Genomic DNA, 14,636 nt, shown 5'->3' with positions numbered 1-14,636 from the left:
TTTTTGAAGGAAGTTGAGGTTCCACCCCAAAACCAATTGGCAATGGGGGGAGTTGCCCAACTCCTTATAAACCCAGGCTAGGTCCCTTAACATTTCAATGTGGGACAAACACTCTCAACACGCCCCCGCACGTGTGGCGAACTTTCAAGCCTAACACGTGGACAACACATATTGGGTGACGTGGGAGCACGTGTGGCTGTTGGGCTCAACACGTGAAGCCTTGCTCTGATACCATGAAGGAAGTTGAGGTTCCACCCCAAAACCAATTGGCAATGGGGGGAGTTGCCCAACTCCTTATAAACCCAGGCTAGGTCCCTTAACATTTCAATGTGGGACAAACACTCTCAACACTTTTTACATTGAAGGTGAGCTTTGGACCATCTGAAATTTACAAGCACAAACCAAACGTTAAAGGCTCAAATCCTTAGCATCCATGAGGCATTGAAACACAGCAATTTCCTAAAGTCCATGGCAATTCTTGCTTTCTCTAAAGTTTAAATTATGTAAATTTCCATCCAACCTATGCCTTCAAATGCAGTAAGTAGAGCTTTTTAAAGCCCGGATCATCAAGTGCAGAAGTGTCTGCATCTCTTACTCTCGAGTTTTCATCTCCCTTCATGTATAGCACCCCATCTATAGTTGCAATTTTAACTGAGGACACAAATCTCTTCTCATGTGAAGGACCTTCATCTTTCTCAATGCTGCAACAGAAAAACCAATATGGCTCTGCTTAACAAATAGGATTGACAACAGAAAAATCTTGATAACGTAAAGATTCATACTGGCAAATTGGTCTAGGCCATTTCTTCTGGTCACAAATCTCATGCAACTTCTGTTTTGCTTCTTCAATATGAAATGATCCATCCATTAAGACAACACCTTCAAACGACTCATCATTTACACCCATCGATGGCGATAACTTATCCACAGCTACCTTAGCAGCATCAAGCTTGGCACATTCCTTATGTTCAGAAGAACCCGAAGCAACAAATTCTCCATCAACATACACACTAGCAATACTCTTCCTCTCATCTCGCCAATGTTTGATATCAACATGCTTCCCATGCTTCTGCCAAAGCTCAAACAACATTGTCACGGGTTGCAGTTGACCTTGCAAGTCTTCAAGAGTAACTATAGGCTCCAATAGACCCCTGAATATCTACAAGTATACACAACAATAACAAAAGTTCAAACGTTATACTATAGTCTATAGACAAATCGCTAAAACTTTTTTACAAACTTAGCAAAATCAAGCTTTTCACTTTCGTTTAAAACAAAGAGAAGCAAATAAAGATACACATCACCCACCAGTTTCTCCAGATAAAAATTCAAGTCAACATATATAGCAGCTGCCACAGACACCACAGTATCTGCAAGAATCTTAGGGGCTTTTACAGACCCACCATATACAAGCGACATCTCATCTTGAGATAATTATTTAATTCCTACCTTATCACTTGTATAGTTTAGGATAACTAGAACCTCTGTTTCGATAACCTCTCATGTTGATAATTTCTACAAATAAACGGTGATCAACAGATAGAAATAAAGCTGATATTAGAAGCAAGAAGATTAGAGAATGAAAAATGTAGTGGGATCCAAGTATGATAATCCAGCTACAATTACAAACAACTACTCTCAAATCAAATCATCAACCAATTGGTGCTTACTTGCAAGTAGAACTTGAAACCAATTTCAGGTTAAGTTTTGAAAACCCTAACCGCACTTTTCCCTCTGTGAGTCCTAAAGAAAAACTCCATGGAGGGGGAGGAGGAAGAAGCATCACTACCCCTCCTCTCCTTCCTCTTTCTTGCCCTTTCTTTTGGGTCAGTGAATATGTCTACCGGAGTGTTTTAAACAAGAAGACCCTTGTGGCAGTACATAGAGGAACCACATATACAATTAAGCACGTATAATGGTGCAGGTGTGGAAGATTTTGGAAAAGAGAACTGTAGAAATTATAGAGACAATGAGATTATCTTCTTCACATGCCTTGCCAAGTCCGGCTAAAGGAATTTATACATATATAGGTAAATTGAAGGAGACCTTCACCTCATGACACTTAATAGGAATTACTTAACCCCTTGGCAAAAGATAACCAAGTTGGATAAAACAGAGACAATAACTAGTGTAAGTAACACACATAAGGATAAACAAACTAGCAGGCGTATTCCCTTCAAACAAAAAACCAAGAGACTTATTATCACCCTATGGCCTTAGCCCAAACTTTGTAGAGTGAGGGAATATAACCCATCATGCAATCCCATTCTTTGATCTTGATCATGCAATCGGATTCTTCGGTCTTGATCGTATGATAAGCTTCTTTGCTGTTGATCATTCGAAGCTTTGGTGTTGATCATACGATCAGCTTCTTTGCTGTTGACCATATTATTAGCTTCTTTGCTGTAAAGCACGGATCATCTTGTAAGATGCAGAATTCATCGCTTTTTTTTTCCTTGGCTTTTCATCTCCCGTCACAGATTGCACGGTACCATCTGAAGTTACCACTTTAACTGAGTATACATATTTCTTCTCATGTGGAGGACCAAACACGTTCTCTTCTCTGCAATAGAAGAACAAATATGGATCTAGTTAACAGTAGAATTTACAACATAATTCCAGCAATATATAACGGGTTTCATAAAGTAAAGATTCATACTTGTATTCTGAAGGTTTAGGCAACCTCTTCTTGACACAAAGCACATGCAACCCCTGAATCGCTTCTTCAATACGAAATGACATGTTGTTTCCAACTGCACTACCTTGGAACGACCCATCGTCAACAACCACCGATTGAAACAACTTATTTACAGCTTCTATAGCAGCGTTGCGCTTTGCACCTTTCTTCTTGTTAGACCAACCTGAGGCAACAAACTCGTCATCAACATAGACATCAGCAATACTTACATCTCGGGTCTCATGTCTCGGCCGCAGCTTGATTTGATAGCGCTTCCCGTTCTTCTGGCAAAACTCATTCAATTCTGTCGTGGGGTCATGCAAGTTTTCAAGAGTAAATATAGGCTCCAAAAGAGGCTTAAATTTCTACAAAAGCACAACAGGAAAACAACAAAAATTCGTAAGTTATATATAGTTATGCCCAACTTCCACGCATTTACAAACTTATAAACAAAATTTTTCACGCTTTCATGTTAAATAAAAGAAGATAAATATAAATACACACCATCCATAGTCTATCGAGATCAAAATTCAACTCGATGTAAACAGCAGCTGCCACGGATTCAACAATATCTGCAAGAACTTTGGCTTCTTCAGATTTACAATATACAAGCCCCGGCTCTTCTTCTCCATTAGTTACAGCTTCAGTAAACTCCCTAACCTAAAAGTTTAAAATTAAAAAAGAAAGGTTTGAAAAAAAATATATAAACAATCAGACTCAGAATCAGAAAACGCTTGACTAAAATAAAAAAGAAAAAGACCTGATCATCAAGATCAGCTGTATTGTGGCGGCGAAGGTAGCGATAAAGCCCATGATGAACGGCGACGCGGGCGAGGTTGAGGTTCCCAGCATTGGCGGAGCGTAGCTTAGTGATTTGGCCTTGGGTGAACTTTTGGTGGTCAGCCATACAAAAGAAGTAGTTGGTCACTGCATGGTTTAGAGCGCTGTCGCCGAGGACCTCGAGGCGTTGATAGGAAGCGGACCCAGCGACGGAGGGGTGGGTGAGAGCTTCTTCTAGAAGCTTCTTGTTCTTGAAGTTGTAGCCTACGATCTTCTCCACGGCCATCACTGACTCTTTCATGTCCGGTGACGGCTCAAGTACACGATCAAGGGATGTTGGGGTGGTGAAGACCTTCATCTTGTTGATGAATTCGTGGTTTGAAGTTTGTTAAAGTGATGAAACCAATTATAGCTTAGAGAGGAAACGTAATATTGAAGAAAAAGCAAAAGAGTAAAGGTAGAACAGTGTAGCCAATAACCCACGATTTGTGTGGAAATTGTCCAAAAAGAGGCTAGAAAATTGAAGTGATGAAACCTGAGTTCAGCTAGTAGAGCAAGGACCAAAAAGATTTTTTTTTTTTCATTTTTTTTATACAAGTGATATAAGGGTGGTTTCTCACACACTATCAGTAAGTCAATAGAGTTTGAACATGAGACGTTTAAGAAAACGAAAATGAGAAACAGGGCTCATGTTATGTTGGGAATTGGCTGATGAAAAATCTGTATCCCATGATAGAATTTGGGGATTGAGAATTTTGAATTTAAAAATACTCAGACTAATCTGTCCTTGTTTATCTGAGAGCCGAGAACGACAGGGTTTAATGTTTGTGTTGTCGTTTGGATGTTGAAGCAGTTGGGCTCTGTACTCTGCATGCAAGTACAAACTAGCATGTAAATTGTGGGAATGCCAGAGAAGCTTGCAGGTAAATTTAAAATTAAGTGCGTCTGCCAAACCAAACGTTAAAAGCTTTTTACATTGAAGGTGAGCTTTGTACCATCTGAAATTTACAAGCCTTAGCATCCATGAGGCATTGAAACACAGCAATTTCCTAAAGTCCATGGCAATTCTTGCTTTCTCTGAAGTTTAAATATGTAAATTTCCATCCAACCTATGCCTTCAAATGCAGTAGGTAGAGCGTTGCGTCATATATAACGATATTCTTGTAAAGCCCGGATCATCAAGGAAGCTGCAGAATTGTCTGCATCTCTTACTCTCGACTTTTCATCTCCCTTCATGTATAGCACCCCATCTATAGTTGAAATTTTAACTGAGGACATAAATCTCTTCTCATGTGAAGGACCTTCATCTTTCTCAATGCTGCAACAGAAAAACCAATATGGCTCTGCTTAACAAATAGAATTGACAACAACAGAAAATCATGATAACGTAAAGATTCATACTGGTAAATTGGTCTAGGCCACTTCTTCTGGTCACAAATCTCATGCAACTTCTGTTTTGCTTCTTCAATATGAAATGACCCATCCATTAAGACAACACCTTCAAACGACTCATCATTTACACCCATTGATGGCGATAACTTATCAACAGCTACCTTAGCAGCATCAAGCTTGGCAAATTCCTTATGTTCAGAAGAACCCGAAGCAACAAATTCTCCATCAACATACACACTAGCAATACTCTTCCTCTCATCTCTCCAATGTTTGATATCAACATGCTTCCCATGCTTCTGGCAAAGCTCAAACAACATTGTCACCGGTTGCGGTTGACCTTGCAAGTCTTCTAGAGTAACTATAGGCTCCAACAAACCCCTGAATATCTACAAATATACACAACAATTACAAGTTCAAAGGTTATACTATAGTCTATAGCCAAATTGCTAAAACTTTTATACAAACTTAGCAAAACCAAGCTTTTCACTTTCGTTTAAAACAAAGAGAAGCAAATAAAGATACACACCATCCACAGTTTCTCCAGATCAAAATTCAAGTCAACATAAATAGCAGCTGCCACAGACTCCACAATATCTGCAAGAATCTTAGGGGCTTTTACAGAGCCACCATATACAAGCGGTGTCTCATCTTCTCCATTGACAGCTTCAGTAAACTCCCTAACCTGAAATTTAGAAACAAATCGCAAACAAAACCCAGACTTCAAACCATTTCATTTAATAATCCAAATCCTTTTAAAGAAAAATTACCCAGAAAAACAGGGGAAGAGGGAAGGAATAAAAAAAAAAAACTTCCCCCTTGTTTAAACATTCACCCTCATATACAAAAAAACAATTTAGACACAATTCTAAATTCTTTTCACCAACTTCTGCTATCACTAGAAAAAAAAACTAAAAAAACTCATATTTACGAAATAATTAAGCAGTTCCAACACACAAAACAGAGAAGCATACAAATGAAATTGCTTGAGAAACAGAAGGAAAAAATAAAAAAATAAAGAAGAGAGAGAGAGAAAAAAAGGAAGAAGTAGTTAATAGTAAGTAATTACCTTATTTAGGAGAGCAGGTGCATTGTGGCGAAGGTGGTGATAAAGGCCGTGGCGCACGGCCACACGTGCGAGCTTCTCGGTGCTGACGTTGGCGGAGCGTAGCAGAGAGAGGGTGCCAGGGTCGACCCCAGGATTAGAGAGGAAGAAGTAGTTGCTGAGCGCGAGGCTGACAGCGGCATCGCCGATGAACTCCAGGCGCTGATACGACGCCGATTCGGTGTATGAGGGGTGGGTCAGAGCTTCTTCTAGAAGCCTCTTGTCCGTGAAATTGTAGCCCAGGATTTGCTCCACGGCTGACACCGACTGCCCCATTTCTGGTGATGGATGCTGTACGCTGCGATTCATGATGGGGATCACGATTTGCTTGCAGAATTGAGTTTTTTCGGTTGCAGAAAGAGTATGATGAGTTTGAAGTGGAAGACAACTCTCTGCGGTGTCGTTTTGAAGTTGAAGCACCTGATTCGTGTTGGTTGGCTGGGAATGCAAGTTTTGACTGTAGTCGTTTTACAATTTATAGTGACGAAACTAAAATATCGAGGGTTTGGAAAATATCAGTTGTTCGAAACCATCGACATGTAATGGAAATATTAGAAAAATATTGATATTGGTAAAGATTGAATAAAAACTATGAAAATTTTGATTGAAATTTTAGAGAATGTTTATTTAGTCAATTATTTATTGTTTTATTATCGTAAAATAAAATAAAATTGAAAAGAAATGCATTGCATGGTGAGTTTGACTGATTTAAGTTAATTATAAGATGATTTTATTGGCACCATAAAATTTGCTATTTGTACCCCACATTCTCTTTACACCCCACTGAATTTTAGTAAAATTTAAAATTACTCACTACACCCCATTTTTCTTCTTAAATTCCCTCATGAACCCCATTACTTAATTTACCTGTGTAAATCTCATCCCATATCAAACCTCACCCCATTAAAAACTTCATCCTCTTGCAAACACACCCCATCACAAACCCCCTGGCGTTTCAAATGCACCCCATCGCACACTTCACCCGATTTACAACAAACTCCATCACAAACCCTAACCCCAATCGCACACCTCATCCCATTTGAAACAGAGCCATCGCACACCCCAACCCCAATCGCCTCACCCCATCACAGCCAAGCGATCTCACCCCCGTCACAAATCCATCTTACCTCAAAATCCTCCGAAAAGCCAAGGTTTGATTTCTTCAACTTTGTGAATGTATGGTTCGAACCTAGTTTAACACAACCGAAATAAGTGCAAGGTTTGAGAAAAAAGTCTAACTAGGGTTGCAAGAATATATGTGGGGTATAGTGAGCAAATTTAATTTGTATTTTAAATATTTTTTGTCCTTAACGGTAATTATGTACAAGGGTAAAATAAGTTATTCATGTTTAAAATTAGTATGGGGTACAAATAGCAAATAATGGGGTGTCAATAGCAAGCTGACAAACATAGAAAACATGTAGTAATTAATGAGAGAAGATTAAATACACCATAATCATTTATTTATAATAATTTATTACAATATTTTACACCTTATACATCGCATAGTGAGATACCTGAGTGACTTAATACCACATAGAGTTCCTATGAGATTCAAAATTTTTATTGTCTTCATAATCTCTATGTGTAGAGTACGTGTACTGTGAAGAATAGTTATCAAATGATAAATTCCCAAAATATTTTTGCATATAATTGTTAACATGTCACTCAGATGGCTCCCAGATTGGTTGACGTTGTACATAAGCAAAATTATTTGAAGATTGGGTCTCGAATTCTTTCCATGAGCCGTTCGATTTCATCTCAAAATGCATCGAATCCCCAGCGTGTGGCTATGAGTTTTTTTTCCTTTTTCCATTCCATATACATATTATCGATAATATCCCAATATTTTCTCGAATCCGAAATTTCCCTGAAATTATCGATACTTATGCTATAATTGTATGGATAGGTTCCAAAATATCCTCCTCCCAAAAAAAGGATAAATCCCCAATATTTTGCCCATATTATCAATATTTTAGACCTTACTTGAGAGTATCTTCACCAACGGTTACTTGATGAACTACTAGGATGCATTGAAATTGGGCGGCCAGATTTTAACCAAAATTGGAGGAGGTTGTAACTGCAATTTCATCCAACGGATCTGAATTTTATTTTATTTTATTTTCAATTTAGACAAACGGATTCGAACTAAAATCTATGGGATGAAATCTAACACACAAAAATTCAGAGGGAAACGAATTAGTACCCAAAAAAATCACATTTACATCCCGCAATGCAAATCCCAATGGGACATGAATAGAAAGAAAAATATATTTATAAGAACACACAAAATTACAATCCACCGCTGTTAGAAGCCAAACCACATTTCCAAGTAAAATGCTCTACCACTGGATTAACACTTGCATGGAACGAGACCAATAATGCCGACACGCGTGATGATTTTTTAACGTGACAGCATTATTAACCAGGATTAGCAAAATGGGATATTGACCGGAATTAGCAAAATAGTGTTATCCCATTGCAACCAAGTTTTTCTCCTGCCATTGAGACTAGAAGCCCCAAAACCAGGTACAATGTATAGAAAACAAAATGTGTCAAAAGAAAGGCTGACTTTATTAGGAATAATTTTGCCGTAATGGAGGTTTGTTAAATAAACCGAACAATTCAAAAAATTACACATGAAATCAGCTAAGAAGACAATTTCTTCTGGGAACAATTGATTTCTCTTGGAAGTCAATAGTTAAAAGCTTCGCCTTTTCAGGCAAAGTTTACAGAAGAAACATTTTGTAATTACAAAGATGAAATTTTCCCATTAGCACTGAGGTAGATAAATAAGAAGCATGCAGCCCTCTCTGATGCCTAAACAGCAGATGGCAGCCCAAGGACAACATTGAATTATTTATATTAGTTCACCATCATATGATCAAACCCTCCTCCGGCCTGAAGTGCAGGAACCCGACTAACCGCAACATTGTGAAGCAACTGCTGCAGCCATCTCCTTGTAGTTGGATCTTCCTGAAACCATGGATGAAAACAATTAACTTCTAAAGTGAACCAGACAATTGGGTCGAAATAAAACAATAGGGGATATTGAAAGCAAAAGTTAATCAAGACAATTGGGTCTATACAAAACAGTAGGGGAAACTGAAAGCAAAAGTTAATCCAGACAATTGGGTCTAAAAGTTTATCTGACTGAAAGCCTTTTTCTTTTTTTTAATATCTCGCAAACTATAACTGATCTATGAAGACAAAAAATAGAAACTAGAATCAGTGATTTTGTAAAATACAACAAAGAATTCATTCAAAAAGATTGACTTTATTCGTATTCTGGGGAGAAACGTGACGAATTTTACTGCATGTGAACATCATGTTATATTGTGTACCAACAGTTTAGGGTAACTGGTATCAAGGCACTTTGAAACCACCTAATGGAAACATTGAAACTGAAATCAAGTGGGCTACAATAAGTATTAACGTATCCCTAAAAAACAAACGTAAGAAAAACAACAGTAGGGCTAACTACCATGAAGAACACCAAAACATGCATTGGACAAAGTTATGCTAACTTATTTTCAGAAAGTAGGGTGTGATATGACTTGGCAAACACCTTAATGATTGCCAGTCATGAAACAGGCTAATTTTTACTTTTCTCCAGAATACCAATTAAGATCAAGTATGAATTGAACAACATAGGTAGGCAAAGAAGTTCTTACACGAAGGCAACCACTGAAGGTAGCATCTCTTAATGTCTCTGGAAGACAACTTCTTAAAGCATCACAAGCCCTGCATGATAACAGACAAAGAACAGGTCTATAAAATCATAAACAAGAGAAATTAAAAACACACAAAAAAGAATCTACTTAATTTAACCAACCTTGCGTTATCTGACAATCGAAGATAACATCGGATAATATGTTTTAATAAGCGCGATGAATGCTGCTCAGCAAGTGATGCTACCATGGTTCCCAAGACTCGACCTACTGCAAAAAACCGCTCAGCTGTAGTACAAATATAATCCAAGCCCACATCATCTAACAAAATCTTTTGAACAATAAATGTGGCCACCTGCCAGAAGAAAACCTTTTGTCAGGCAATTACATACCTTACATCCAAACTCAAGCAATAGGGGAAGGACCCTGTACAGTAAGCTATACGAAGATCGGATGATGCATATACAGATGGAAAAAAAGTGAAAAGATAGAAAAGGACACTCAACTGTTTTTGAGAGTTCACTACCCATTTCCATAGTGCGCAGGCACAGTGGAATTATTTCTGTTGACAGAAGAAAACTAATCACTTCTGTATCATCGACCTGGTAAAGAGGAGTAAAAGAATTAATATTCCAATTTCCAAATATACTGTGACATGACTTCCATAAAAATGCTGAATACTTCTTATCAAAATAGCAGGATCTATCATGGTAACATAATTCTCCTTTTCAGGTTTCAAGTGTTCATGTGTTCATGTGTGGGAAAGAGTGAGGGGAAGAACTGCACAGAAAAGTGCATGTGTACGAAAATATTACAAATGATAAGCAGTCATGCATATTTAATTTGATACAAAAGCAAATGGAGGATAATCTAATACTTATGCAAATAAAGCAATACTACAGAATCAACCATGTTCTTGTTCGTAGTTCACACTCATAACAGACTAAGTGTCATCAAGTTATACTTGGATATCATGTTGTCAATTTATTGCAACACATTTTATCACACAAACAAATAAAAAGACAAATATACATATCAGTTTGTGCAATAACATGGCAGCAAGAATAGCATACCTTCACTAAGGCACCAATGACACCTAAGCTAGTAAGCCTCAAGTACTCGAAAGGCCTTGACTTGCTTGTTGTATTAAGGAAAGGGTACAAATATAAAGGTATATGAGCTGCCAAGGACAAAATCTCAGATGAAATAATCCTTTCTTATAATATTTAAAATTTAAATGTACCAGCACAAGAAGGAAATTTAAACCTCAAGTACTCGAAGTTGCTTGAGAAAATTATGCTTATATGTACCAGCACTCTAAGAAGGAAATTTGAAGCCTTTGAATGTAAACAAAATAAAGGTTATTACCATTGAGGAATAACATCCTTGTGTCTGGGTGAGAAGCCACACACTACAAGATAATACAAAAGGAAAATGAAACACACAATAATAATAAAATATGTAAAATATGGGCCAACTCCATTAAATAGAACATAACTGTTGTTCAGAATGAAATAAGTGCATCCACAATAAATAATTTAAAAGGCGACATCAATGGACCTGAAGAAGAGCTAGAGCATTGCAAACTCGATTTGATTGAGCAGGAGTTAAATTTGGTGGTGACAGAACAGGGTAAATTGAAACTATCTCCTGCACACAGGATGAGAAAACAGAGTGAGAATCCATGATCAGGAAGTAAGACAAAAGAGTGCCCAGTAGTGTTGATTATCAAACAGGCAGTCAAACGCTGGAATGTCAATGATGCATGGACATATGTATAGCACACAAGGTAAGTTCAATATAGAAGAAAAATGAAAACAAGTTAAAAGCATGTGCCAAAAATGCTACCTTTGTAGATAGACATTTTTACAAAACAAGCGGAAAAAAAAAAAAAATTCAATTCAATAAGAATGCCACAACAAGCTTACCTGTAGCAGAGCAGCAATAGTACCAAAAGAATTCCACAACAATGGAGCCAAATCTTGAAATAATTCTCTCTTCTACAAATTGAAAAAGAGAAGAGATAAGGAGGGTTAACCAGGAATACACATAGCGCACTAAAAGTACCAAAATGAATATGAGAATGCCAAATTTTATTAAAAAAGACCATCAAAACCAGAAGGCAGATGCAAGTCTATTTGCAGCCCAAAAATGTTCAACAGTTACAACTTAAAAATTTACTCCGTTAAGAAAACATGTGCATAGCTCTCACGGGGGTGGCAACTTTATCGAACGGGTATAATCATAATGAATTTTTTTTTTTAAATCCCTTAAAAAAGAAAAGAAAATTTGAACAAAATAATCTTCGGAGTAAGTGCTTCAAGGCACTGTTTGGCTCTTCACAATAGGCGGGAACAATAATCCTTTGGCCAAAGAGCTTATGCATAGAAACCAAGTCTTTTTCCAGATCTGACATGTAACTGTCACTAATGTTGTAGACAATGAAAAACCCAAACTAATAAAGAAACATTACTAAATTGTGCAGCCCATTTAGTATGTTATAATGATATCTATATCACTTCAATTCCCTCACCTGTTTGAATTAGAGCAGAGCATCCAACCCAAAACCAATTGGGAATGGATGGAGACGCCCAAGATCTTATAAAGTATGACGTGGGATTTACACTCTCAACACCCTCCTCACGTCGAGTGTGACATAAGCTAAGCAAGTGTAACTGTCACTATTGTTGTAGACAATGAAAAACCCAAACTAATAAAGAAAAATTACTAAATTATGCAGCCCGTTTAGTATGTTATAATAGTATCTATATCACTTCAATTCCCTCACCGCTGATAGAAACAGAGCGGAGCATCCAACCCAAAACCAATTGGAAATGGATGGAGACACCCAAGATCTTATATAGTGTGACATTTCCAACCTGGGATTTATACTCTCAACACACACCCTCAAGTGCAGTGTGACACAGATATCAATCGATGCGGGAGCATGTGTAGCCGTTGGGCCTGACAGATACATGACAGAACTAGAGCATCCAACCCAAAACCAATAGGAAACGGGTGGAGAGGCCCACGATGCAATGCAAGGCCTTACATCCCGCATGTGAGATATACTCTCAGCAACCACTACACTATTCCCAATCCAGAAACACACAACAGTTTCCAGCTATGAACTTTTTCAAATACCACCTTAGTGCAAAAGTTAAAAATTCCATCTAAAAAGGAAATTGATTAAACATAATTAAGGAATGTATACCTGGAAACATGAAAGAAATGCATCAAACTTGGAATTTTTATCCTACCCGGGGAATAATTATAGTAGGTGGGTCCCACATGCATGCTGTGACTACAACGATGCTAATTTTCTTAAATGGAAAAAAAGAAAAACGCAAAGAACCCCCTTTGCGCATGAAACACATATTATGTAGAACTATCTATCTTTTTCCCCTTTTCCTTGGGTTCTCATCAAATACACAGAATCACACAGCAACGAAATGATGATAAAACAAAAGAAAGCTAAATAGAATCCAAATTACAAACAACCCCAGATTTTAAGCTTGATCATACCTTCAAGCCCAAAACCCCATAAACAAAAAAGAAAATAAAACCCTAAATGGAACCAATCAAAGACAGAGGAACTGAATTTAGAAACGAATATAGCCAAAAGATTATACCTTCGAGAGTTCAAGGAGGGCATTTTCACGAAGATCAGGGTTACTGAGTTCGAGCACCAATTGCTCAGCTGACGCCATTTTTGGCTCCTTGTTAGGCTGAGCTCCGGCTGCACTGGAATTAGAAGCGATCGGGTCTCCAAACGGTGCGCTCATGTAAAGAAACTAGCGCAGATTCGGCATTTCATAGCAGAAGACTTTCAAAGCTTGAAACTTTTACCATCAGTTTCTCACAGTTTCCAATTTTCTACGAGTTTCCGTTGAGGGAGAGAAAGAGTGAGAGAGAGTGTGTAGAAGACAAGTTCAATTTCGAGACGAGGAATTGGATTTATATTTAAAGCCACGTACTTTACATGCGCGTGGCAATGACCCTTACATTTGAGTTACATGAAGTGACACCTCAGCTTCGCTAGAAAATAAAGTACTTAGCTTCAAAAAGAAAGTGTCTACGCTCCACTCTGTCCCATGAGAGCAATTTAAAGCTCTCAAGCGCAATTACTTAATAATTTGCATCGCGATAAGATAACACAACTCGAATTAACATGACATTTAGCATATTTAGATTGAATATTAATTGCATAAAATCATATACGACATTGCTTTAGATACGATAATTCAACTAGTATTCGACAATACATATAATATATTTACATTGACCGTAAATTACATGAACTCATATAAGATACGACCCTCTAACTAGTTAGATAAAATGCAACTCAAATTCAACATGATGCTTACTAAGTTTGGATTAATCATTAATTGTACGAACTTTCATATACGACATGACCCCCTAACTTGTTTTGATAGAGCATGACTCAAATCGGACATGATGCTTAAGAAATTTGGATTAGCCGTTTATTGCTTGAACTCATATACATCACAATCCGTAGCTAGTTGTAATACAACACGACCCGAATCCGATATGACACTTATAAAATTTGAATTGACCATTAATTGCACAAACTCATATACAACACGAACCCCTAGCTTCTTAAGATAGAATACAGCTCAAATCCCACACGATGCTTAACAAATTTGAATGGACCATTAATTGCACGAAGTCATATAGAACACAACTCGACTCTAACATGGTTCTTAACAAATTTGAATTGACCATTAATTACTCAAAAACATATACAACATGACTCGTTAGCTCATTATGATAGAACCGTATAATCCAACATAACACTAAAATATTTGGATTGATCTTTAATTGCATGAACTCATTTGTGACATGGCATGCTAGCTCGACTATTTTTATTTATTTATAGTAAGTTAACTTGAACTCAACAAAATATTAGCATATTTGGTTTCACCACTAATTGCATGAACTTAATGTATGATATGTACTCATATTAGTAAGATAACTCGGTCAATAAATGTCA

The 14,636-nt window shown here is 37.4% G+C and overlaps 3 protein-coding genes and 1 pseudogene across 3 annotated transcripts; all 4 read right to left on the bottom strand.

Annotated features, from left to right (window-relative positions):
• On the bottom strand, positions 357–1,434 carry LOC109948508 (annotated as a pseudogene).
• Positions 1,951–4,260, bottom strand: LOC109948507 (ribonuclease 3-like protein 2). The gene is made up of 4 exons (XM_020561643.1): positions 3,438–4,260; positions 3,182–3,337; positions 2,660–3,042; positions 1,951–2,563 (listed from the first exon to the last, which is right to left on the bottom strand). The coding sequence occupies exons 1-4, from the start codon at positions 3,813–3,815 to the stop codon at positions 2,392–2,394; spliced, it is 1,089 nt and encodes a 362-aa protein (XP_020417232.1). The 5' UTR covers positions 3,816–4,260; the 3' UTR covers positions 1,951–2,391.
• On the bottom strand, positions 4,382–6,471 carry LOC18778452 (ribonuclease 3-like protein 2). Its single transcript, XM_020561644.1, has 4 exons — positions 5,916–6,471; positions 5,376–5,531; positions 4,859–5,235; positions 4,382–4,775 (listed from the first exon to the last, which is right to left on the bottom strand). Exons 1-4 carry the CDS (start codon positions 6,258–6,260, stop codon positions 4,601–4,603), a joined length of 1,053 nt encoding a protein of 350 aa, XP_020417233.1. The 5' UTR covers positions 6,261–6,471; the 3' UTR covers positions 4,382–4,600.
• Positions 8,505–13,592, bottom strand: LOC18781240 (cell differentiation protein RCD1 homolog). The gene is made up of 9 exons (XM_007211601.2): positions 13,255–13,592; positions 11,551–11,622; positions 11,183–11,272; positions 10,991–11,033; positions 10,696–10,802; positions 10,129–10,224; positions 9,787–9,977; positions 9,626–9,695; positions 8,505–8,927 (listed from the first exon to the last, which is right to left on the bottom strand). Exons 1-9 carry the CDS (start codon positions 13,405–13,407, stop codon positions 8,817–8,819), a joined length of 933 nt encoding a protein of 310 aa, XP_007211663.1. The 5' UTR covers positions 13,408–13,592; the 3' UTR covers positions 8,505–8,816.

This window comes from Prunus persica, chromosome G4 (assembly GCF_000346465.2).
Source record: "Prunus persica cultivar Lovell chromosome G4, Prunus_persica_NCBIv2, whole genome shotgun sequence".
Taxonomy (NCBI): Eukaryota; Viridiplantae; Streptophyta; class Magnoliopsida; order Rosales; family Rosaceae; genus Prunus; species Prunus persica.
This window is presented reverse-complemented; position numbering and strand designations above follow the sequence as displayed.